Source organism: Harpia harpyja, chromosome 8, assembly GCF_026419915.1.
Source record: "Harpia harpyja isolate bHarHar1 chromosome 8, bHarHar1 primary haplotype, whole genome shotgun sequence".
Taxonomy (NCBI): Eukaryota; Metazoa; Chordata; class Aves; order Accipitriformes; family Accipitridae; genus Harpia; species Harpia harpyja.
In genome coordinates, this window is record NC_068947.1 from 47,440,017 (window position 1) to 47,466,845 (window position 26,829).

General features: G+C 50.7%; 1 protein-coding gene across 2 annotated transcripts in view; it reads right to left on the minus strand.

Annotated features, from left to right (window-relative positions):
• Positions 1 to 26,829, minus strand: part of LSAMP (limbic system associated membrane protein) — a 316,167-nt gene that overhangs the window by 167,813 nt on the left and 121,525 nt on the right. For both annotated transcript variants that reach the window (XM_052794300.1, XM_052794298.1), the window contains exon 2: positions 3,670 to 3,902. In XM_052794300.1, coding sequence (XP_052650260.1) covers positions 3,670 to 3,902 — 233 coding nt within the window. The remainder of the gene's footprint in view (positions 1 to 3,669; positions 3,903 to 26,829) is intronic.

Here is a 26,829-nt window from a genome sequence, read left to right on the forward strand (position 1 = left end):
CCGAGTGCAAGGAGAGTGAAATAATGGCTATGCACTGGCTACGCGGGCACGGGGTGTCTTCAAAAAATACGTGTTAAGGGCAGCCACCGTATAGCTGATCTTGTCTCACTGCAGGGGGAAGGACCAGACCACCTCTTGTGGGTCCTTCCAGCTCTTTGCTCCTCTGATCAGATACCAACAGAAATATCTGGGGTAGTAAACAGAAAGATGCGCCAGTAGGCATGACACCCACCCCAACTGAAGCAGCACGAAATGCTTTGAGTGAGGTGGCGGTTCAGAGCGCTTTCTTCATGGGTTCATCCCAGGGCAGAGAGCGCAGTACCAGCATCTGGGAGCAACTGAGCTGGGCAGAGACAGCTGCCTCCACTCCAACCCACCCTGCAAGCAGTGCTGCCCACCCGGGTCAGAAAGACAGAAGAGATGCCCACGGTTATACTGATGAATCTTTTGACAGTGAATGACTACTTCTACCTACCAGCAGAGCTGGCTTTAAGTTTGAAAAGGAGGAAAGACTTATGAAGAGGACTTTTTCTACTTGTAGCTGTCTATCAAGTTGTGATTTTTTTTCTTAAGCGTCGTTTCATTACCCCCCTTTTTAGACCTCTGCAATATGCCCCGGCTGAGAGCAATCCCATCAGTGCACATACAAACTTAAGAGAAGAAAAGGAGCAGACCGAGCAGGCTGTCTATGCAGAGACTGGCGCTGGCTGACAAGGCAGAATCGGCTCTTCCCTTGGAAATACTAAAGGACACGGGCACACACATCAGAGAGGGGATGTCCCTCTTTCTGTGATACACTCCTGCAGCTCTGGCCAGCAGAGCTCACCCCAGGGAAAGGTGATTTTCTCAAGGGAGGAAAGGACCTGCTCCTAGAATGCAACTCCATTAGCCTGCAGTGATCTAAACACAGTGAATCCTTCGGATACACCAAAGCCCATCTATTTCAGGCGGCACTGTGGACACAGAAGCGGTCTTCTCTAGTTATTAGGGCTCCAGCACCACTCCAGTATCTGCCTACCTGTCTGTTAGTCTCTGATATAGCTATCCCATTTGTTTCTGGGGGTAATAGGGGCTGGGTTTTCACAGTGGCTATACAGGATGAGGGAGTTGAACCGAGGGAGATTAAGGACTTGTCTTTGGTATACAGCGCAGTGGGGAGAAGAAATACCCGCGACAGCGCTAACTGAGCAGAACGGGAAGCCTGGGCACGGCCCTAAGGCAGCCTGTTGCTTTCCAGGGCGTGAGCAGCTATCGTTGCGGGATCTTTCACCGATCTTTCAACCCAGGCATCACCAGCGTGCGCAAAGCTAGCAAGGCGTCTCTGACCCGGGCTTGTTTCGGTTTCCCTGGGCTCGTGCGAAGGGAATCACTGACCGTCATACCAGAAATCTTCCTGCCAGACTACCATGCAGATCAGCTGATCACCCTGTTACTTAATTTTTCAGGAGCTGTATTTTCTTTTATTTATTTATTTTTACATTTGGGATGCCTGGAGCTTTACATAGCCGATATTTTTAAGCTTATGAACACAAAAGCAAGAGAAGTAAATAACCCACATTAAATAAATAAAAATCTTAGCATGACTCGCTATGCAAACTCCTTTCATTTGTACTAGCGGCAGACTATTTTTCAGGCAGACAACCTGCAAATCTGAGAATAATAATAATCAATATGAGAAAATGATACTCGGAGAGGAAAGGGATTATTTTCTAACGTATACTATTTTCTAATGAATTAGTTTTACTAGTTAAGAGTATTTCAAATTAATTATTTATTAGTTTTAAACTAATAAATATATGGTTTAAAATGATGAATGAGTCGAACTATTCTAAACCGTAAAGGATTTTTCATTTATATTTTGCTTGGGTTTTTTTTACCAGATGAAATTTAATTTTAGAAAAATCAAAGCTATGACTTTCCCCTAATTGCAGGATTACAGGACCTGGGGCTTTAAAAGTAAGCATGATATCACAATGGGTCTTTTCCCAAACCTGTGGCAGGCATTAGAACAAAGATTATCCACAGACACGTTGTTTACAAGTGTGCAGAGTTTAGGTGTGCCAAAACCTGAATTTTCTCATCCTCAGAAAGGTGGCAGTAGTTCAGATCTGGACACCCACACATTTAGGTGAAAGCTAAGCTAGAGAACTCAATTTCGCTGTTTAGGCCTGTATCTAATAGGCACAAATAAAATTAATAATACATGCGCGTGGCTCTAAAATTCATTCGTACCTATATTTTTCTTGACAGGTAAATGGAAATTGTATGCGGTGAGATTTTACCAGCAATAAACCACCTACAGCCGGTTAGCTATGCACCGCTATAGCGAGCCACGAGGCAGGGTACATCTCCAGGGCTGGCGAGTGCATTTCACGCCGGGCACACTCCAGCGAAGACTCCGACAAGCCGGGAGAGCTGCTGTGCGTGCTGGCGTGTGCTGCTCTTCGCGCTGCTGGGGGAGGATTTTGTGCAAGAAGACAAACCAGGAGCCTTCTGTCTCACTACTCTCGCATATAAAGCATCACCCCTGACCGTAGGTCCGGACTTCACCTTGCAGATAAACACTCGGTATGTTAGTTAGCCCCCAGCTTGCCAAGTAATACTAGCAAGAGGAAGAGTCCCTTCACGCATGCATTAATATCCAGAGCGATTCAAATACTTGCTGGTGGAAATAAAATCCGCAGCCTTTTGGGTTACTAGACAAATCAGGAGAAATAACAAACTCCTGCCTGAATGATAATGTAGAAGCTGAACATATCTGTAATATGTATCGAACACATTCATACGTACCTATCTATCTAAGCTGCTCTATAAATATTTTAGATAAATAGGCAGATAGACAGAATGGCGTGAAGATTAAAAGCAAAACAAAACAAAACTGAGTACACTTGCTCATTTGGTATTCTGGTCTGGACAGGATGGAACAAGTAAATTCCATAATGCCCTTACCAGTAATTGGTGAACTCCTTAATGTGTTTACTCTCTGTTATACCATGAATGCGGGCAGACAGATAGGACGATGCTGGTTCAGATCGCCAAGTTTCCAGTTCCCTATAACACCCACAGGAGGAGGGTAGCTAAAAAAGGAGAGGGCAACATAAGGTACGCGGCAGCTATCTCAGGTACCAGGTTTCACACATGCCTAGCGACAGCACACCCTGCAAACCGATGACCCAGCACAGAAAAACACCCAGGAAAATTAATTCCCCAGCCTTACAAAGAGTTGACAACGGAAGGCCAAAAAACACAGCACAGTAGCTTGTTGACACAAGAAAAAAGAAAGGAAATCTGAGGAAGGAGGAGGCGAAGAAACCAAAGGACTGTCTGGGAAGAGATGAGGCAAGCACGATGTTCTGACAAGTGTCATTATAAACAAATGCTTTCCCCTCAGCGCCAGAACAACTAGAGCCAGAAGCCAGGTCTGCATTATACTAGAATATGTCTTGGCATCATTGGTGTCCCCTGCTCTGTCACCGCTTTTGAAAGGACAGACTGACAGCAGCGTAAAGCCACGCTGCGCTGCAGCGGAAGGGGACGATCCTGCTGGCTCCTTTTGTAAATGTAAGCGATACACAAGCTACTGACCCTGGGGTTTCTCCAAGAAAGATACAGATCCCTCCACCCACTGTGTCTTTTGCTCTTTACTCTCTTCTCAGGCATGTTGCTTACCTTGCACAATCAAGTAAACCTGGGAAGTCTTGGGGTGATGCTGTGTCTGCACTGAACACGTATAGGACCCCTCATCGTAGACATCCACTTTCTGGATCCGCAGGCTGTATTCCAGGGGGTTTCTCTTCTCCAGCTCTACTCGAGGGTCCAGGGACCACTTGTCTTCTCCAGCAAAAATGATGCCGGAACGGTTTAACCAGGCCACCTTGGAGCTTCTGTCTTCTACATAACACCTGCAGAGGATGAGAAAGGTGAGGGGAAGATTAACAAGCCTCTCCATCATCTCCGTTTTGTCCCTTCCCTTTACTACTTTGCTCAGAAACTCCATAGCACGCTCCCGCCTTGCCAGTGAACCGCAGCATCTCCTCACCATTGCTGCCCCATGGCCATGTATTTCACAATGATTTTTTGAAGGGTTTCAGGAACCTTTGGTTCATGAAACCATGGGATTTGGGGCGGCCGTGCCTCCTGTTCTCTATTCCTTTTGTCTGTGGCCTACACCTGCACCAAAAATGACTTTGGAAGGCCACAAGAGATCCTGGTCACCAAATCCCTTCTAACCCTGCCAATGGGAAAGGTCAGAAGGAGTTCTTCCCCTGCTTCTCCCTCACCTTCAAAAGTTAAGTATACAAAAGAGTTACATTCCCAGCCCCCTGCCAGCCTGGAGGGCAAAGGCTCAGGGTTCCAGCTTTGTCAGCTCAGGGTACAGCTGCTGCATCCCTCAGCTTCAGCAGCACAAGGGGAGGGGGCTATAGTGTATCTTCCCTCTCCGTCCCTCTGACAAAAAATGGCTTTGTGGGAAGAGGGATTCACTCCTCAAACACCACCTTCCTAACACCCCCCACCCCCCGCCGATGCACATCTGCCCGCTTCTGCAGGGGAGTGCAGGTTTCAGGCTGAGAAGGAGAGGGTGTCACCGCCATCCCTCTGACACACACAGCACGTCCTGCGAACATCCCAGGGGACACAGGAGAGGAGGAACGACGGCTAGAGCTGGCAGGCAGAGGAGCAGCAGCAGGACCAGCAAATCCCATAGCCCTGACTGCCAACCGTTGCAAGGCAGAGGACGGACTAACCCCGTTGCAACTCCAGGACAAGCATTTTGCTCCTTGACGGAGAGCAGAGAAGGTGCTGCGAAGACAAATGCGTTTTTTGGCCAAGGCACCTGCTCTGTACCACTTCCCACCTCCAGAAGGTGGCTTGCACAGGAGAGATGAGGAGATGCCAACGAGGAGGCACATGCTGCTCGCTCTCAGCTGTGTCTCATTTGAGAGGTCCAGGGCTGAAGAAGACATGGGGACATAACTCCTCTTTCACGCTGGCAGCCGTACCCACCAGGGCCCGGCTCGGACAGGCTGTGAGGGTTTGCCCTGCAGCAGCTCACACTATGTTTGTTCTGCGGATAAACAGGGAAGCTCAGTCTCCAGAGCTGTTGCTCCTTCACCTCTCAGAGCTCCGCACACAGCCTCCTGACATCCAAATAACCCAGCACCTCTCCCCACCACTATTCATGCATATGTTGTATTTGAAAGAGAAAAGAGAGAGGATAAAGAGTATTGCTTCAAGACAAGACAAATATTTGACGGTAGGCTTTCATGCAGCCTCTTAGCACGGGTCAGATGTTTTCCAAGTTCCTCTCTTTGAATACATTTCATTCATGCTGTGCTGCAGCTGCCATCCCTTGCGACGTGACCCTACCCTTACGGCCGGCACCTCTCACCTCCTCCCTTTTGCACGCCCGTGGATGCTCTCCGACTTGTTCTGGGGTTACTTGTGGGCAGGAGGAAAGCCAGGCTGCGTGGGCATTGACGGGAGGCACGCCACGCTGCTGGCCAAGCTGGAAGCAGCTCTGTCTGATCCGAGAAACATTTGCTTTAGAGAGCAACCCAACAGAACCCGGCCAGCATCGCCGCCGTCCAGCCAAGGGAGGAGAGCGAGGGTTTGCTCCTCAGGCCAGAGCCCACCCTCCCGGCCAGGCAGGCGCTTCCCTGAGGTGAGCTGAGCTGTGAGCTGCGTTGTTTTTAAAAAGCTGCTCTTTGTAAAAAAAGAAAGGGGCAGGGGAATCCATGAGCAGCCACTTACACGTAGAAACCAGCACCACCGCGACGTGGCGGTGCCCCAGTTCAGTTGGCCACCCCGGGCCACCACCAGCGACGGGAGCTGGAAGCAAGGACCCGGAGAGGGCTCTGTGCCCCGGGGCTGGGAGCAATGGCCCTGCAGGGACACCCAGACTGTCTCCAGAGCCGGCTGCCTTAGGGTCACCAGCCTTCTTGCAGACACATTTCTGCGTAGAGTCGTAACGGCACCGAGAATCAGGGGTTAGGTCTTTTCTGGGACCCTCTCTGCACGTCTTGGATTTGCGAAAATCCCGAGGGGGACGGCGGTGAGAAGCTAAGCAGATTAACAGCTGAAGCTGAAGTCAGTGGGAGCTGAAGTTTCTCAGTCGCTTCTGAAAATCCCCCGGCATACCTATCAGCGCTGCTGGGCACCAGCAGATCCAGCGCACTGCACCAGCCCCCCCGGGCGGCTTTCCGGACCTACGCTGCAGCGCTACGTGATGCAGCGTGGCACCCCGTGGCTCTGCCCCGCACCTAGTCCTTATGGAGGTAGCAAAGATGCCCCTGCGATGTCCCTCGGGTCAGTAACAGCTCAGCGGCGCGGTCGGAGCAAAGCCTCGTCCTCTCGCTCCCGAGGGGACACTCACCCGGGGAACCTCCCTCCTCTCTGCTGAAGGGAAAATGTGTGTCATAGCCTGTCCTACACCCCCCGAGGTCAGCCCTAGGACGGTGGTCAATAGCTACAGTCAGACAACCTTGCAAGTCCCCCTGAAATAAGTTGGCGGGTGCTACAAAAATAAAGCGAGGAGGAGAGAGAAGGAGAGGGAAAGGAGGAAAATAGGAAGAGTAAATGAAATGGATTTGAGCTGCTCTGTTCAGCAGAGATTCCTCTCAAACTGTCAGGGAAAATCAATGTACAAATGTGGAATTTCCAAGTCCTGGCGCGCTCTGAACATGCATCCGTGTGGATGATGCATCTCGGTATGTCCGTCTGCACACACGCACCCTCTTAGTCTGCCAGAGACGCCACCCAGCTGTATGGATCACACTTTAATAAGGATTTATGGTGATGATTTTCACAGTGTAATAAGTGCTAATTCAATACTAATAGAATATTAAATGGCACGTTAACTGACACTTTAACTGCAATGCAATAGGAGCATGGCATCAGCAAGATATCAAATGACTCTTATCGTTCACTAATAATCAATAATCAAGTTCACAGAGACAGTCAAACGCTTTTCATTAGGCTTATTGAAAGCATTACCATCAGCATCAGTGAACGCTAATAAATGATCTGCGATCTGTCCATTTTGCTTTTCCTTACGATTTCAGGTGTAATTTCTTGACATCTCTGATGCTGCTAATGAGAGGACCAGCTAGCGGTGGTGGTCATGTCCTGCACGATCACTGCAGGGACTCAGGAACAGGATTTTAGCACCAATTCAAACCACAGACACAGAAGGACAAAAAAATCTTGCTGCCGTGCCCCTTTAGCCCTCCTCGCCCTCTCGTAAACAAACATAGCAAAGTTTGGCACCTGAGTTTTTTTAGTGACGCCACCATTTTTAGCTCCTACGGATGCGTTTCCAGTTCTCACACAGTGACTAACAACCACGTAACAACCAGCCGGGAGAGGATGGTTGGAAACTGGACGTGGAGAAAGGAACCTGGGCTATCCTCGCGTGTCTCCCTCAGCCTCAGTTTCCCCACGTGCAAATGCAGACGACGGGGCTCAGCCGCGCCGCAGGAGAGAGGGGGGGTGACGCTTTCGCCACGGGAGAACACTTTGGGACCTTCAGCAGGAGCCATCGCCTCGAATGGGAGGGAGGGCTGCCCACCACCGTTCCCAGTCCCTGGATTTCAGACCGGGGGGGCACATCTGGCAGCATGCAGATGGGGAGGGCAGGAGCCAGGAGCGGGCCCTGCTGCTCACCCTCTCTCCTCCCATGCTTGCCCACCTAACACGCAGCGCGGGGCCAAAGCAGCGCTCCCACAAACCTGCCTTCGTAGGGTCCGAGGTAAACTCCACCTGGGCAGGGGAAATGTCTACTCCTAGCGCCAGCGACTCCTGCGGCATCTCCCGCCGAGGCACCGCCGCGCGGCGCATCCATTTCCTAGCACGTTGCTGTAACGCTCGTCGCAGTCGATGCGCCTGCCGCTCCAGCCGGCTCTCGGCTCTAAGCTTTCCACCCTCCCTTCCCTCCGGCAAACAGACGGGCACGCTGCTGAGAGGCGGCATGTGGTCGGAAAACCCTAGCACGGGTGGGGACTGCAAGGGGTGAGGAGGAGGAGGAGGAGGATGCACGAGAGCTAGGGGCTCACCAGAGCGCTTCTTGTTCTGCCTCAGAGAAGGCAGCACAGCAGCTACGGCCCTGGGCTACAGAGATGGAGTGGGGGTATTTTATTGCCTTCCGGGGGGGGTCTTTTTGGGGTAAGTTTGGTGTTTAGAAGGGGTGGCTGATATTTAGAGCCTACAGTGATGAAGAGGCGGGAAGGAAACCCTGTAGGACCTGGGGAAGCTGCAGTTTAAATGATTACTTTAACATGGTGGGGATTTTACAGCATTATCGATGATGTATTGGGTCGCCTTGAACTCACGATAATTGTTTGGGGGGGGTTTATTGTTGTTGTAATTCCAAATAAATAATTTTTTTTACAGCAGACCCAATCCCACAGTTCTCTGCCAGAGCCCTGCTAGTGAGAAGAGGCGAGCTGCTAGGATTAATGAAATGCCGCGTGCTGTCTCACCAGCAAGCCACAGCTTTTACCTCGTTTGGGGGAAAAATAAATAAATAGTGTGGTTTCGGACTACGTTTTCTGCCCTCCTTCTCCAAAGCACGTTGTGGCGACAGCTCTGTGTCATAATTCCCACACTGCTCTTTAATCATCTTTTCTCTGTTAACCCTTTGATCATCTCTTCTGTAAGACAATCTCTGTGCAGCAGGCCACAGCTCGGCGGCCTGCTGCACACGCAATTAAGCACCTGAAACCCACCCCATTGCGCTCACCGAGGGACACGGCCCTCTTTCGCCAGAGGATGCCACAACCCACCCTGGATCAGATCTCCTGCCTCCCCCTTGGGTCTGTGATGAGCCTGCTCTAATCTTCTCACTTCACACACTCTCGCAGGATCCAGCTAACAACTTCCCCTGCTGTCCTCTACCCCCGGCAGCAAAATAGCAAGAGGGAAAAGAGAGAGGGATCAAACACGGCTTGTTCGGCACAAAGCAACGTCAGCTCCCGGCTGTCAGCTCTGAACGTGCAAGACAAATTCTCCGTTGTGTTGCGAAGTATGATCCCGGAAAGCTAATGCGGTGGTTAAACGCAATACCGCTTGCAGCCTTGTGAAGAAAGCTCAAGAGCAAATCACGCTCGCGCTGATTCGTCTCGTCTTCTCGTGCTCTTCGGTCCTTCCCTGAGCGGCGAGCAAGGACCCGAACACAGCGATGGTCAACCCGGGGGGGGGCAGAAAGAGCCCAGCCCCTCCGCTACGCCCCAGCAGGGACGTGGGCAGCAAGGGCTAAGGACCGACCACGGTCATACCAGCCCTGACCCTCCCAGGCAGGGTGCTCGGGGAAAGAGCCCAACCGGGCTCCGCAACGCCACTGCGGTGCTGGACCCCGCCAGCATTTCGAGAGCAACGCAGCGCTGCCGCTGCAGCAACCAGCTCCCTTTCCCCGGTGTACGGTCCCCACCAGAGGAGTACACTGGCGGAGCGCACAGTCCAGAGGAGTAATGTAGGAGTTGTCGGCCCTGGGTGGTTCCCGCTACTCCGGACCAGGCTCTCCTCAGCAGGAGATGCTGCAGAAGGCGGCTACAGCTGAACGTATCTTCAACTCTGCGAAGGCAAGGGCCTCCTAAGTGGATGGCAGTGGGAAACTGCATCAAGCGAGCGTCTGAAACCTCCTTTCAGCCAAGCACACAAAGCCTCATTTTACCAAATTTGAATACGCATGGGCGTGAGGTGTTGCTCAAACTTCTCCTTCTTCTCCCTGCTGCTGCTGCTCCTCTCTTTCCTCAGCCTGGTCCTGCTGCTGCTCCCCTCCTGATGTGCCACGACCCGCAGCAGGGTCACTGCGAGAGAATGCTGCACCAAAGCGGGACGGATTCCCAAAATGTGGCATAAATAGCTCCTGAGCCACCACCGCCAGCATGATAACACAGGCCCTCGGAGGGCTTTAGAAAACTACTGCTCAAAGCCAGTCCTGCGCTGGAAAACTGGCAGGAGGGGGAAACTGCCACATCTGTTCAGCCCACGCTTTCTTTCAGCCATATTACGCTGTGACCTTGGTCGTCACACCTGTCTGCAGCTCCCTGCGTATCTCGGCACTCAGGTGGCAATTTCGGGCCATCCTCCTGTTGGGGCGGTGCAGGGCCGATGGGATGTCCGCACTTCTGCTCATCCTCTTTAGTAAATTGCCACTTTGGGAGCGCGAGGCTAGGACGGGCTTCCCAGGTCAGGGAGCCCCAGCCTCCGTCGGCATGGCCAGCTGTACCTTATCATCTTTTTCAGAGACGTACTTCATTCCTACTTAAGCCTACTGCATTTGGTGGGGGGGTACCCTCCCCCTGCTTCGTACGGCAGGCTGTTCAAAGTCTTTCTGCTCTGCTGATTAGAAACTTTTTTTTTCTAATTCTAAGTCTAGATTTATTCACGGCTGGTTTATATCCATTCCCTCTCACACCACCACCATCCTTTAGCTTCTCTCTCCCGGGTGCTTATCTTCCAGCATGTTCACAGAGAGCAATCATATTCCCTCTCAGCCTTCATTTTGCTGGGCTCAACAAGCCAAACTCTCCTAGTTTCTTCTTGTATGATAGACTCTCCATTGCCCTAAACATCCCAGTAGCCCTTCTCAGCACCTGCTCCAGTCTGAATTCCTCTTTCGTGACCAGAATTCGTACCCAGCTTTCTAGATGAGGACTCCCCAGTGCCTTGTAGAGAAACATTCCTATCTCACTCTCTCCCATCAACTCTTTTTAATGAAAGCAAAAAGAATTGCAACCAGTGAATATGACTATCAGTGCAGAACTGCTCATGTGCTGTGAGCATCCTCGTCTCTCAGTCCATGTGATACGCATGGAAAATGAAACCCAAGGGAATTGATCAAAAATACACCAGCCTAAAAAGGCAGCTAGCTGCATAGGCTCTCACTAGCAGACACACAGCTGGTCTCACATGGGTTTTCTTTCTGTTAAAATGACTATTTAAGAGTATAAGTTCCCGTTTGCAGAGAAAAAACCAGAAATCAAGCCCCAAATTATAGTAATTGTTATGCCAGTACTCTCCCGGGGTGGATGTAACTATATCAGAATAAGAGAACTTACACTGGCATGATTTATTGCTCTTCCCATCTTCTGGGGATCAGTATACCTGCATAAACAACTTCAGTCCACATCCATTCCAGCAGAGGTACCTTCTTAACAGTATCAATAAGAGTTGCTATGAACAAAGTTAACTCCATCCCAGCCACATCCCAGCACGGTTTAAAACTTCAAAATACAGAAAAAGACTCAGGCTGAGGCCTACCACCACGGTGCTGGGTTTTCCTATATCCCACCAGACCTAGGAAAAACCCTCCATTTCTTTACAGCGTAGTCAGGAAACCCTTGGATGGCTCTTTGCCCACTCCGAGGCGCGTATCTGGAGCGACTGTCTCCAGTTACAGGGCTCCTGCCAGAGGAGACGTGCTCCTCACGTGTGCGCAGAGGGCCTGAACCGCTCTCTAGCTGATGCTTGCAGAAATGCCAAACGCTCTGACATTTGCATCAGGGTCTTGCACCGCGATCAGTCGGGAGGATGAGATTGCTGAGGAAACAGACCCTCAGCTCCCTCTTTCCCTTTTGAGTTAGCCGAGGACTCGTCAGTGTTCCTTTTTGGTCCAGCCAGAAACCTGGCTCTGGTCTTGATCCAGCGTGATTAGGTGATGCTCATCAGCTATTGATCACACAGCCTTAGTGAAACGTCCAAGCAGGAGCGTATGCCTCGCTCTGCTGTCCGCAGCTTCGTGCAGCGCCGTGGGGGTCCTGCACCGTCAAAAGGGGAAACCAGGGAATAGCAGAGGTGATGCGAATAGCAATAGGGAACGCTGCCCGATAATTTGCCTTTTGGTTGCACTGCACTTACACTAAGGGCTCTGTGCTTTTGCCATCACTAAGGCAGGGGCTGACATTTAAAAAGTACCTGCGGTCACTTAGGAACTGAAGTTCACTGAAAGACAATAGTAATTAGTCACTTATGTGAACTGGATATTGGCTTTTATGCCAAATTCGTAACAGGACTGGAAACCAATCAGCTATTGATGAGTTTCTGCACCCTTAGGACTTTTTTCTGGCTGGGAGATACACCAAGAATGAGAACAGGAGCGCTAATAAGGCACCCATACAGACTACCATCCCTTTTGTTTTACTTCACAAACTTCAGTACTGGAAATCGCCTGTTTCTTCCACCTGAACCCCCAGTGCCTGGTAGGTAACTTTCATGTGGTCACCACTAGGTAACTCCAGAAAAGCTACTTCCAAACTTTTCCCTTGGATTTCTTCTTAAAAAAAGAAAAAGTGCATTTCAGAGATGTGATCTCCTCCTCTGACAGGAGGGGAGGGAGGGTTTGGCTGGGAAGTCCACGTGACTCTGTATCTGGTAATTATCCAGCCGCAGAAGCAATCTGAAACGTTCTGTGCTGTCGCGGAGAATGACAGCACCTGGAGCTCCAGCACCCAGATAAAAAGCGGAGAGACAATCGGGCAGATGGAGAAAGGCAATGCTACATCATGGGGCGACAAGCGGGGGGAGAGAAAGAGCGGCGGGGAGAGGCAAAAGCTGGCGAGAAACACCAAGGCAGCCGGCACAGCTACTGGAGAATGAGATAATGCCACAGATTAGTAATGCAAAGGGCAGCTCTGAAAGAGGGGGAAACAGAGAAAGAAAGAGTGAGGGCAGGTCAGGAGAGAGCGGGTGCAGAAGGAGGACAGTGCAAACAGAAGAGGGAATGGGAGAGTGATGCTAGACGGAGCTTCAAAGCATTTTGTGTGGTCTTGGGTCCCTTCCTCCCACCCTAGTCACAGGCTAAAAATGCAGGAGCTATCACCAGAGGCTGTCACAGAGCAAGGGGGAGATTTGCAAATCAGCTCCTCGCAGCTGAAGAGAGACGCGGCACTGCAAATAGCACTTTCCAGCTTGTGGATTCCAGTGGTTTGCTCAGGGAAGGGGACTACAAAACTTAAGATCAAAAATAATTAAAACTGGAGCTTTGGGGCATCACCTCATGTATTTTGTAGAGCGGAGAGGTGAGAGGGAGGTTCCCCGACTCTCCTTCTCACAGGCGCACACGCAGAGGCACGTGTGAGCCTGCAAAACACCCCGTGTGATTGACGCCGTGGTGCCACGGCCCAATTCCAAAAAGCAAGGTGCCGCACACGCCATCCCATGCGGCAACGTGACAGCATCAGCATGCGCCCTCGGGGCTGCTGCAAACGAGGGGCATGCCCGCAGGACTGGCAGCAGCCTTCGATGGGTCTGGAAGAGCTGACTGCCAGGCGGCCCGAAGCCATGTACCACCTCTGGGAAGGTTTCTGACGCCGGAAAATACAACCAAACAGACAATCAGATTAGGGCCAAAGGCTTGTCAGGGACTGGTGTCGGCCACCAGCCTCAACGCCTGCTGGGGTAGTGACCGAGGCACTGGCCGTGACCGATAGACCTGCAGTGGCATCCCCTCTCCGTGGAGGCAGGAGGAACTAAGTGCCCAGATGTCCACACCTGAACATCTGGGGAAGGAAACGGGAACGGTAGCAGCAGCGAACGGGTATCACGAGGTCTGAGCACTGGGCCGCGTGGTACAGTGACCACACTCCCCTGATAAGTGACAGACGCTTCAAAGAAAGGTGGAACACCTCCTAAAAGGACAATGTAAATCACCATCTACATAATTTCATGATCCTTCCCAGCCATAAAAACCTATTAATCTAGCCCCAAGCAAACGTAAGTTGGCCTCCTCTCCGAATGACAGCTTGCATTCCACCTTGTAAGTTTGTACTCTGCCTTTCTCATCCCCAGGCATTTCTCAACCCCCTGCCCCCTTTTTCTTTTTTTTAAACTCATTAACATGCTCATCTTGGTGATACTTTCTGGCTGAGAATTTCGACAGTTAACCATTAATTGGTACAAGGCTGTGAAAGAATATCAGATTTAAGTGCTATGTGAAACTGGCAGGTGTCTCCTGTGTTTTGCACTACATGAAATAGTTCCTTCCAACACCTGAGGAGCATGCTACCTCACATGGTATGTGCTATTTTCTTGACCTTAACGTCCATTTTGTCTCATACTGCTCCTTCTCCAAAATGGAAAAGAGAATATCGCACCTGAAGCATTAGCCCTCGACCTGGGGGGGTGAGGGAGAAGGATCTGCACCCAAGGAGAAATCCGTCTTGAAACTCTTTGGAGGGGTAGATCAGAGTGGGAATGGGAGCAACATTAGGGAAAATAAGACTTAACTTTCCCTTCTTTTCTGATGTCATGAAAGTAGCAGAGGTGGCTCAACCAAGTCATCGTCCCCCCTTCCTCGGGCTGCCAGCAGCTGACTGTGAAGGGTGGTATTTCGGGATGAATGGGAAAGTGGGCCCATCCTGCCTGCTCGCTCCCAGCTGCTGCATTTCAACGAAGGACACCTCCTTGATGTGCAAACATCCTAGTTATTATTTACAGCTGACCTTTTCCCTCTCCAGCTCCCGCTGCTGCAGCACTGCTGGTGGAGTCAGAGCTTGTAGAGATTGCGGAGACGATGTGTAGCGAAACACGTTAGCTTCCCTGTCTGTGCCAGAGCTGTCAGCAGTGCCACTGTGGATTGAGCTGCACCCGTGCAAGCAACGGTGGGAAATATGAAAAAAAAGCCTAATGTAGACAAAGCCTTTGAGGAGCTTAACCCCTCTTCCCCTTTTCCATCTCTCTGCCACTTGAAAGCGGAGAACAGCTTCTGAGCAAGACACACGCTCTCATTTCCATATCTAAAGCCAGTCCCGAAATACCGTTGTGAAATAACGCTCTCGGAGAGGAGACCACGAAGCAGATTCCCTTTGAGAGATTCTGCTGCTTCTCTTTTTAATTCCACCCAAAAACAACTGCCACCAAATACCGAGCGCACCTGGACTGGTGCAGTCAATCCAAGGCACCTTGTTACCAGAACGATACGGGGAAATTGGAGGGAATTCAGAGGCAAGCAACAACAAAATCCATCAAGGGCTGGAAAGGGATCAGCATCTAAGGGAAGCTTAAAAATATTAAATATGTATAACTTGACTAAGGGAGGACTTAAAAGGGACATGTTGACAAGCTATACCTCTTTGAAAGCTGAAAGCACCAAGGGAAGAGAGGAATTATTTAGCAAGATGCATAGGGGTCTAGAAAGGAGTAACAGGTCAGAAAAAGGAGAGAACTAAGTCTGTTCAAACTTGAGGAAAAACTTCCTGCCATCTACAAGTGCTAGTCTTGTGAAGAGTCTCCCAAGGAAAGCAAGGCAGCCCCTATTGTTTCAGACATTTAAAACAAAGTTGGGCTGAGGACCAGAGGATGTTTAAGCTGTGCAGGGAGCAGCTTCACAGTGGCTGCAGGGAGAACAAACTACAATGACCCGGTCTTATTAGTTCTACCACCTACCTGGCAGAGTTCAGCAGTATGTCAGGAATAGACAACTCCTCTCGCAAGTTTCTTTCAGATGAAGCCATGTTTTTAGCTATTTTCACTTCACATACAGCTAAATATTTCTCGGCAAGACCTTAGACCTCTATATACTGTACCGGAGTTAACTGGCACAGGTATGGTTTTGTTTTCCTAAACCGGATCTGTTAGAAGTCATCCATGGACAGGTAAAAAACTACTGATACGAAGAATGAAAGTGTTGTTATTTCTGAAAGCCACTGGCATATGGTTGTATTCCCAAATGTGCTATGAGGAAAGTCGTCAGGCGCTTAGAAGTCACAAGTGAAGCTTGATTTTTCAAAGTGCTTAGCATTGAAATTAGGAGCAGATTTGTCAAACTGCTTTTGGGCCTACCAGCTCCCAAACTAACACACAAGAACCAAATTTTCAAAACAGCGTTTGGCACGGTGAGCTCCTTCACCAATACAGCCACTTCTCTTGCTGCCTAAAATGACATACTTTTGAAAATCTGTCCCACGGGTGTTTTACAATTGTAGAACAAAGTGCTGCAAACTTCAGACTCGCATGCTGTATTTATCTTGTGTGTTGAAGAACTCCTTTAAGTGGAAACCACAGCAAAGCTGTAACAGCTAGGCAATGCTCAACTCCACTTTCTTTCCTTTATTTGCAGCTTTGCTAAATTTTGGCCCTCCCTAATGCCCCACTTTTGTCCACCATCAGGCCTTGCGAAAGGAGGCATCTGAAAAAGACTTGCAGGGAAGGTAGAGAAGAGAAGCTGCTGGGAGGGAGAACTCCCAAGAGCTTTGATCTGAGCTTACCTTTATCCCCACACGCACAATATGCCTTGCAGAGGAGGACATGTTTATAAATAAATAGCAGAGGAGAGGGGGAAGAGTGGAAAAAAAGAAATGTCAAGATATATTTGATGGAGTCTCTGCTGTTGGCATGAAAGCCAGGAGCTGCCTTAAAACCTCATGGTCAGAAACAGAATAGGAGGAAGGTACGACTCCTTGAGAAAGCGGGGCAGGAACAATTCCCACAGCTAGATCTCCTTGCCATCCTACTAATCATCATAATATCTTGTGCTGTCCTTCCTCGGAGACCCTTGCAGGACTTGGTCTTGCAAGGCAACTCAGCACATGCTGAACATCAAGCAGAGTTTTTGTCAGTTGGACTAAGCACTGTGCAACCGGAGCTCTTGCGCTTTGTGGAGAAGTATTACGATGCCTGTTCTACACATACGGGGAGACACTGGAGAAGGAAAGAAATAGGTTGTGCAAAGTCATACAATGAAACGATTTTATAGCCGGAACCAAAACCTGACAGACCTGACCTGTCTCTTATAAAACTCTGGAGCGTATTGGTTGCGTGAGGGTAGCGAGAGGGCGGCAGTGATGGCTTCAAAACAGCCTTCGCAAACCCGGGTGCCACCTCCAGGCACGCCTACCTTCGCGCTACTGCAAGAGATCACGCTTTTCTTTCTCTCTAATTGGGATCTGCCTGGGGACATGCAACCGGGGCAGAAAGAACTGGCTGAAGCACAAGCTTCTCCTCCCCACGGTTTGAAGGCAACCGGCTTGGGTCACTTGGCTCTGTGCTCTGGAGCCTGAACTCCAGCCTGGCTACCGACAGCAGTGCAGGCATAACCACAGGGACTGCTCTGACTGCTTCCGCACCTTCTGACCTGCAGTCTTCTGGCACTGGCAAAACAAGCTGCGCAAATTGGCTGGAACACAGAACATAAACCCTTTTCATTTCTTAGCGAAGACAATGTTGCTTAATCCTACTGGAAGCATTTACCCAAGGATATCTTATCAGGATCCACTGACATCCCTGCCTCTTCTCCCTAGAGCCTGCTGCGAAACGAAACCTCTCCCCTGTGCACAGCTTATCCGCAGCACAGATAAACCATTTCCCCACAGAGTTCCCTCCTGTACAGCTGTCTGACTGGTAGTTTAGTTTCTGACACCGCTGGGTCTAAGGCTGCTTACGTGGGCCTTGGCTGGTCTGAGGCTGGATTCCTATTTCTGTTCTTCTGGCAGGTCGCTTGCTCTAAATAATTTCCAGAAGTCCAGTACTGTACAGAGAGATGCCAAACTGCGGCTTCAGCTGGCATAAATCAAGGGTCAACAAGGCGCCACTAAAGTAAATGGGGAAGCCTAGATTTACACTAGATGAGGATCAGCCCTGCTTCCTTGCACCAGACTCTAAATGAATTCATTAAATACAGCACTTCAGTCTGCTCAGCTAAAAGCAGCTCCAGCTGGCAGGAGGTTTCAGATCCAGGGAATGTTTAAAAGATGAGGATTTGTAGCCTGCTCTGAGTTTACACTTGGCTAGAGGTAGGCTCTCATCAGCCGTGCAGGGGAGGTGACATCATGCCCACCCGATGGGTGTCTGTGCATCCCCAGCATCCGCGCGCAGCACGACATTTACACAGGACCTCACAGCCTTGGGAGCACAATCTAGACCTAAGTTCTCCTGGGAAGATGCTCAATTTAGAGTGCTCCAGGGCAGCAGAAGAGAGGCCCTGCTGTACCTCCGCCAGACTGAAGGGTTTGGTTTGGGTTTTTTCATTTTTATAAATTTTCACTTGGGGGCTGGGGGTCTACACCAAATTTGAATCTGCAGCAAGGCAAGCACCAGCACCGGGGGCACGGAGAGCAGTTTGGGATTTGTGAGACAGGAGTGAAACAGTTAATTTTGACATTAAACCCTAAATGAGAGGATGTTAAAAGTTATTCTTAGCTTATGAAAAAAGAAGCTGTGCTGTGATCGTCTGGCCTGCTCTCATGTATTGTACAGATCTCATGATTCCTGCAGTTTAATCCCTTATCCGCTCACTAAAACAGATGGTGTTGCAGGCTCTTTGCAGACTCTGACAAATATGACTGCACTGGGAACACTGTTCATATATCCACACTTGCCGTACAACCCTCAGGATGCGATACACTGGCTTGAGATGAAAGTTCACATCCAAAGCACAATCTGCAGCAAAGAAGAGAACCTATTCTCTTTCAGCATTGCTGCTGAGGTCTCTAACGTGCACAATCACACACAAAATAGCGTCCTATTGACATATATAAAGGGCAAAACAATGGGACCCTCCAAAACCTTTGTCCTGAGCTCCCAGTCAAGCCCTCTCCCTTTGGCCAGGACCAGGGCGCATGTTGTTTTTCCTTAAGGAACAGATCTGCCCACTGACCAACGATACCGCCAATAAGCTGGGAAGTAAGAGACCCCTAACTCAAATGGACCTGACACCGACCCCCCTCCGGCTTTACGCTTACTGTTCCTTCCTTAGGCTGGGAAAAAAGGGTCAGTCCTGGCCAGCCACTGAGAGGTAGGGAGAGCACGCAAAATTATTCACTGATGCTAGACTATTACACGTCTTCTCTCCGTGATGCTACCGTGTATGTGTGTGTGTGTTGTGTGCCATCAGCCAGTGCTCGGAAAGACAAGTGAGGTTAACCGAGCTACATGCATTGCTCCCACTAGAGCAGTATAAAATGGTGATAAACCACAACTGGAACCGCTCTGCAGTAAGTATCTGGCCAGAGGTGAAGCATGAGGTTACGGCAGCAGCTCCACTCCTCTGTCCCCCTCCACCTGATGGATCTTTGGTAATAAACCACCCTTCAGCCTTTCCTGTCTGAAACCCAAACTGCTGGGATTCAGGGAAGATAAAGATTTCAACCACCTTTCAGAAGAGCCTTCACAAGAACTAAAAGCCCCTGTTGGCATAAAAGCAGACATGTAATGGGCTTTCTCTGTCCCTGAAAGTAGTTTAGCACCGCAGGAACGTGCAGTCCTTTTATCTCTCTTCTTTATTTAACTGGAGTCGTTAAAATAAACTGATTTCCCAGCCAATTAATTATCAAATATCTGTAACAGCTTTCAAGCCCTGCCATTACTCAGTCTCAGAGGCCCCCACAGGCAATGTTAAGCTACACTCTCCTTACCTGAGTAACCGCTGCTCCTGCAAGTCTGCTCCCTTGTGCTGAGCTGACAGCAGAAAAGCAGCACAGGGGCTGGCAAAATCCTGGAGGAAAGCTGCAAACGCCACCACCCCTGTGCCTGCCTAAGCAGCGACTCCAGCTACGCGCAAGCCCCGAGCCGGGAAGCTTTACCGCGCCGCTTGAGCAAGACTCACTCGCCAGCTCTCAGACACGCGCGCGCAGACCCCAGCCCCACCGCCGGAGCAGATAAACCCTGTCGAGGCACCTGATGCTGCCAGCGGGATTGGCTGGTACCCGATGGCAGGCGCTGCCAGCCGAGATGAACCGCAGATGCCGAGTACCCCGAGCTCAGCTCAGCGTGAGGCATGGGCTTCGGTTCAAAGCACGCGCCAGGAACCGGCTGCTCGCCCAGACGTGGACAGGGACAGCTCCCGCCACAGCCGTGTTACCTACCGAAAACCCAGTCTTTACCTCTCTGTTAACTGGATGGTTGGACTTGCCATAGGTACATTAGCAATGCCCCCTGCCATCTATTTTATAAGCAATAAACTCCACTCGTATGTGGTTTCAATTAGGAGATTTCAAATGAGATTGAAGATAATGCATCCCATAATTACTCACCCTTCTCCTTTCTAGAAACTCAAGCAGAATCATTTCCAGGCCAAAATGCAGTCTCTCTTGATTGATGACGCTAATAAAATGGCTTTATTGTGATATAAATAGCCTTAAAAACGTCCTGGAGAGTCAATATCAGTGCTTGATGACCTTACGCAAGCAAGGTCCTTATCTTACGGTGTACTAAAGCTTAACGAGTTAAGCTTCTGAGAAGTTTGCCGTTGGATTTGGGCACTGGTTTGGGGAACTACAGAAAGGTAGCTCCCAAATTAGACATGCAAAGCGGGAACTGTTTAAACACCTTTCCTCTTCCTTGCGTTCCCTATTAATAATCTCTTCGCTTCCTAGCTTGCCTGGTGCCAGTTCAAACACATGCACCGGCTGAGCCCAGCGGGAGCCACGGGAACACTGTGCTCCAGCGTCTCTTCGCTGGAAGGTTACCAGCTACTGCTACAGTAATTGGAAAACCTGAAATTTCTTCCGAATCGTGCACGCTCCGAGCCGCTCACAGCCCCTATGGAGGTGTGCGGCCGTTTCCCAGACAAAAGGCCTAAAACCGGCTTGCTCTGAAGCACATTCGTGGCCCACATCATGGTGGCCGATATGTTTTCATTACCCCCTCGTCGGGAGAGGCCACGCGGCCTTCCCCGCCACGCAGCTGGGAATGAAGAGCTTGGTGCCTCGGGCTGCACTGGAAGCTTGGGGGTGGCAGAAAATTGAAGTCATTTTTTAAATTAGCACCCTCCGTGCAGTTGCCAAATACAGAGCCTGCCTCAGAGGAAGAGGGAGAAGACCTCTGGGCGTTCATGAGAGAAATGCCCAGAGCTTTCTTCTTTTTTCTGAATAGCAGCGAACCTCAGTCCTCATAAGGACAAAATGCTGGGTTTAAGGCCTTATTTGAAAGTGGGATATCCTGAAAACACGCAGTCAGGTCTAGTAGGACCGTAATCTTCTGCATGCAGAAATACGAGATACCGTTGACCGTGCTTTCCAGTAGTGCTACCTTGGCTCAGATCCGGAGGCAGACTGGGTGCTAAAGAGCTTTGCTGTGAGTGACAGAAGCATGTACACCTGTCAGAAAACGCTGATATCATAGCAGCCATGACAGTGATGTGATCAGGACCTGACAGACAGGCAAAAAGGAGAAGGAAGGATGCACGAGAAAGGGCGACTGAGAAACTTTAAGGGAGAGCGGTAAGAGTCTGCACGTGAGGGGACGCGAATGAGTGACGAGCGGTGCTTGTCTGTGCGTGGCAGAGGGGATGAGGACGCCGGGGCCGTGTTCTCCCCTCCACCTGAGCAGTGTTTTGTGTCACCAAAGGGCGAGGACACTACACGGTTTCCTAGCCCTGTCTCGCTCCCCTCTCTCCCCGTCACCGCCGTAGTTCTATCCAGTCCCATATATTTGAGAGCAATTTTCCCCTCGGCAATAAAGCCTCTGCGAGCACGTAGGTGGCCGTGCACGCGTCCATGTGTCGTCTGCGAGAGCGCGCAGGAGCCGGGGTCTGCTGAGGTAAGAAGGTGGTTCTGCGTACCCGACAGAGCAGGAGTGAGGATGAGACTACTGAACATGCATGGGAGGGTACGAGAGAGGCTGTGCTTCGCAGAGAATCAGACGGCAAGAGTGAGAATGAGAAGGTGCTCGTATGAGACAGGGTGCGTGTCAGAGAGGAAGAAAGAGAAGGGTCTTATTCACAGCCTTCCTGTACGTGTTTGATGAGTATCACAAGTTTTAACCAAGAAAAATATGTATGTATTCAAATCAAACACAAAACACCCCTTTTGCCTGGAGCGCTCCTGCCTTGCTTGTTTGTTCTGTTGCAAGCTGCTTGTTAGAGGAACACAGGAAACAAGAAGAGGGAAAAAAAAACCCAGGTTGACATATTTAAACACAGCCAGCTACCAAGGCAGTAACAAACAGTGAGAAGGGGAAAAGCAGGTGGGATAGTTGGAGGGCTGCTGCGACGATGCTAGAACGAGACAAGCCTGTGAGAGTTTCTGAAGACCATCCCTCAAGTGGATTGTGATCACTTTTACTGTACACATACTGAGTTGATCCTGCAGCTACCGACAAGGAAATGCACCCAAAAGCATAATTCTTAGAGCCATTTTGCAGCAAAGAGTCAAAAGACAATGCAAGGAGTGCCGGTGTCCTGGCTCAATCCCCTGCAAAGCTCTCTACACTGAGTCTAGACAGCCACAGTCGTCAAAATGTGAACGGAGGGACAAAGGGACTTGAGCTGGATTTATCAACAGGAAGAAAAATAGTAACAACAGATTTGAGTCCCAAACCTCGTGGGGCTAAAGGCCTTTCTAGGACCGCAAGTCAGACAGACAGGGGTATAGAGACAGGGATGGCTTTGAAAGTATTTTTCTCTGTTCCGTTACACTTTGCTCTTGCTGGTAACTTTAAACACCTTTACATGTCTATGGCTCTTCAGCGCTATCGTAATCCACAGGCCTATGCTGCCCACAGGGAAAATCCACCAATACCCACATCAAGTCAGACTTGCTAAGTAGCTTACGATGCCACAGGCAACGCATGGGAAGAGCAGGAGCCTGCCAAGAACTGACTGTAGGAGTGGTGAAGCCACCAGACCAGAGACAGCGTGTTCAAGAGAGCCAGGAAAAGGGTCAGAAGCGCAGGTGAGGCTGTACCCTTAGGCAGCTCACCCAAGCTTCAACCAGAGCACTGTGGATAACAGAAAGACTCTTCCAGAATATGGGCAGCTGTGGTCTTCCTGTCCCTCCCTCCCCCTTTTAAAATCAGAGTGAAGGGCTCTGGTTTACAGCTGGAAGGCAGAGCTCTCATGACACCAAGGGCAGGGAACCACTATCTTGATGTTGAGGCTACAGAGCCGGTGCAGGAGAAGGAAAAGAAAGGTGCAATACAGAGGGCTTGAGCTCGGGTGCGGCTTTTTCACCATGCCCTCTCCAGCATCTGACCAAACCACCACCAGCTTTCTTTGGCTACTGAGACTAAAGCAGCTGGGGCCAGCGCTGGCTCCTGCTTTGGGCAGGTACCGCGCTATACACAGCGGGTCCCTCCTGACCGGGGTCCCTGGACTGCTACTGCATCCTCAGCAATATCACTGTTCAAAAAATTACCCAGAAACTTGACAAATCCTTCTGCAGCGTTTGACTCTCTGACCTCTGGAGGCAGTGTGGATTTCACAGACTGACTACCTGCTGTGTGAAAAAGTGTCTCCTTTCCTGTGATCTAAATTAAGCCACCATTAGCATCTCCAAGTGACCTCTTGTTCTAGTATTACAGGAGGACAGAAAAAGGAGGGACTGATCAGTTTTCACCGCACCCTTCATTAGTGTAAATAACTCAATTATAAGCCTTTAGCGTGTCTCTTCTGGGAGGCTGCGGATGGCCGGTGCTTGGCATCTCCCGTTGGAGCAGGCCGGGAGCGAGCGGAGGCAGTGCGAGCTCGGGGACGGTAGAGGGCACGGCGGCAAGACAGGCGACGGGAGAGAAATGGCGCTTGCACGTTTTTGCGAGCTCGCTACAGCGAAAGAAGAAAACCCTGTTCAGTCCAACTGACTGCCTCCTTGTAGGTAAATCTCGCAAGATTACTAACCATGCTTCACGGCCCTCTGGTAATTCTACACGCTGTCTTAAATGAGGGTGTAGCCAGCGTTCAAGATAATGTCATTTTTTATAACATATTCCCTATTGTTTTCCTGTCCCTTAAAGGCAACCAAGCATCCTTTACGCTTTTGGAATTGACGCTGTCCACTGAAGAAGCTTTTATCAAGTTACTCACCATGACTCCCAATCTCTTCCCTCCAAGGAGCCCGGGAGCTCAGCGCTCATCACCGTACAGCTGAAGTGGAGACTATTTTTGCAGTCTGCATTACCATACGCTCATCCACGTTATAGCTCATCCATCATCCTGCTGCCCTGTCCCCACAGTGCCTTTAAATCCTGCTGACTCACGGAGGTGGCAGCCCGCTCCCACCTTTGGTCGGCAAGATGGGGGGGGAAGCTCCCACGGAGGCGAGGGGTGCTGGGGCAGGGAGAGGACCCGGCCGCGGGGAGAAGATCCCTGGGATCCCAAGCCCCGGGAGCGGGTCCCGCTGCCTCTCTACGGCCCGTGCAGCGAGCACACGGAGGATGTGATGAGGCAGGCCAGCTCTCAACATCTCCTTCGGCTTTTGACAACCCGCTGCATTTCTCACCAGTCAAACCAGGAGTCGTCGCCAAAGTACCAACATGCCGGCCACATAACACAGGGAAGACTAAACACCTCCACAGTGTCTACTGACTCCCACCGTTAACTTCTCTCCACGCAAAGGACCCACTATTCTTTGCTTACTAAAGCTTGGCTGGGTTTTAATCCATGACAAGACCTTGCCCCTTCTCCCACAGCTATTTATTTCCCTTCATAATTTTTGGTGAAAGGCCTTATCAAAGGCTTTATGAAAATCAAAGTACGTTATGTCTGCTGGGGATCACCTTTATCTTATTTTATTAAACTTTAAAAAAACCCAAAAACCACTTGCAGCTCAAAAAAGCACAATTTTCTTTTCCAGAAGCCATACTGGATTGACCCTGTCATGTTATACTTACCCAAACGTTGTACTAGTCTGTCTTTAATTAGCTTCACAATCAGTTTGGCTGGAACTGAAAGAGAGCTCATAGATCTCTAATTCCCAGGATGTCTTTCGATTATTAAAAAAATAATAATAGTACTTAGCGTGCCTGGAGTGCTCCTTCTCTGAAGACTTCAAAGCACTCCGCACCAGGGTGAAGGCAGAGCAGGCTGGAGACAGCCCTTCACCACCTTCACACCTTGCGAGCGGGGAAGGAGAAGGGAGAGCAACTTGTCCATGAAGTCCGCGGCACAGCTGGATATGGAGCTGCCACCCTGTTTTTGACCCTCTCAACTGTCATCCGTCTTCTAAAATCACTCACTGGTCCTTGGGGGCGAGGAAGGGGCGGCGTTTGCCCATCTGCATCATCTCGCCTGAGCACCGAGAGATTTCAGCATTTTTCTCGCCGAATCCGGCCCTGCTATTAGCAGCTCTGCACTCGTTAGAGAGATGCTGTTTATAAGGATCCGTCAGACACTGCTGTCAGTATATTTCATGCATTATTTACTTCAGAGCCCTGAGACTAATGCTACCCCAGTCCCAGTGATTTACTGCATTTGAGTTTCTCAACCTGATCCATAACTTTGGGTAATAATAACAATAACAAAATACTTTGTATGCATATATCATACCCGTCAGCAAAAACCCGCACAGAGATGAGCACATGATGCCGGAAGAGCTGCCGCTCCGAGGTGCTGGAGCGTCAGCCATTTGCAGGTACAGCTGCCTCCTCACATAGACGCGTCCCCCACGCCCCAATTTTAGAATACTTTGCCTTAAGACCGGTGCATGTGGACCCTTCGAAGTGAGGGTCCGTACCCAGGGGGTTTCCCCCCTGCCAGCGAAAGGTCAGCGAGCCCCGCAGCACATCGTCCCAGCCCACGGATGGGGTCCCTCTGCTTTGGTGAATTAAAAATCCCAGAGGGATGCTCAGCGCCTGGGATGGGGACTCTGCAAGCAGCTCGGCACGAGCCAGAGACGCACTTCGTTGGCTTTGGCTCAGCTCTTTAATTGCATCCCCCGCCTGTGGCTCCCCTCATCCTGCTCCCGGCACTGCGCGGCCACAGTCCCCTTGCCATCGCTCTCGCTCCCCTCAGCTTCCTTCTCATTTACACCTTGCCTACCATTTCATCTGACCCCCGGCAGTTCGGCTGTTCTTTAAAAGGTGCTTGATGAGCCCTAATAAAAGCCCACACCCCGCCGTGCGGCTGGGGATCCTCCCTGTCCCCTTTCCACACCGTGCTCCTACGTCCTCCTCGCACACCGAGGCAGGGATGACCTCCAAGCTGAGTCCAGTGCTTTTAAAGATTGTTTTCCTGGTTTGTTTGCTTTAATTTATTTTGCCCTTCAGCCTAGCCTTCGCTATTGTCTTTCTCCTCAAGAGTTTTCCTGCTGCCTTGTTTGAAGCTCACCTATCCTGCGCACGCCTTGCGGGGGGGCACCCCTAATGAGGAGCAAACAACCCCCTGCCCTCGCCCACACGATGCTATCGAGTCCTCGGCGCTCACGCCTCTGCGCCTTGATGCTACCACCTGCGGCACCCCACCAGCTCCCCGCCGTCTCCCCTGACACGACCGAAGCCTCGAGGAAGGGAGTGCTGCGTCCTGGCAGGCTCTTAATATGCCACGGGCCCTATAATAATAATATTAATAAAACCCATTGAGAGATGTCCGCTCGGCCAGGCAAGGCTCTAGCGTGGAGGCCAAGTCCTACCACTGCGCTGACACAAAATCACTGAGATCGATGAGAACGTCAGCTAAGTGCTGCAAAGGACGCTCTTCTCCCTTGCCTTTCCCATTTCACCCCTGCAAAACCAGCTTGTTTCTAGGAGCAGAAGTAACCCTTCCCAGCGGTTTGACCCAGCTTCGGCCAGATCTGAGCCGGGGCCACACGTGCCCTCCTGCTGCCGGTGCCGGAGAGATGGAGGGCTGCGGAACCGTGCGGCTGCCTTTGAGAGACACCGGCCCCAGCAAGCGGCACTAAAATAGGGGGGATGCTTCCCCGATGCCGTCCCGGGTGCGGGCACCGCATGTCTTCGATGGCTGTAAGAGACCACACAGGACCGGCGAGCCAGGGGACACCGCGCAGACCTGCGTGCGTGCCCCGTGCTCAGCAACGCGTGGGCTCGCGACAGCCCAGCCCCGGCTCTCCTCTGCCGTGAGGGACGCCCCCGGGGTCCCACCTGGAGAGTAAGTACTGCTGAACAGAGCCCTAAATCAGGAGTTACATCTTCCCGCATAGGCACCAAAACAAGCTGCTCGAAAAAGCC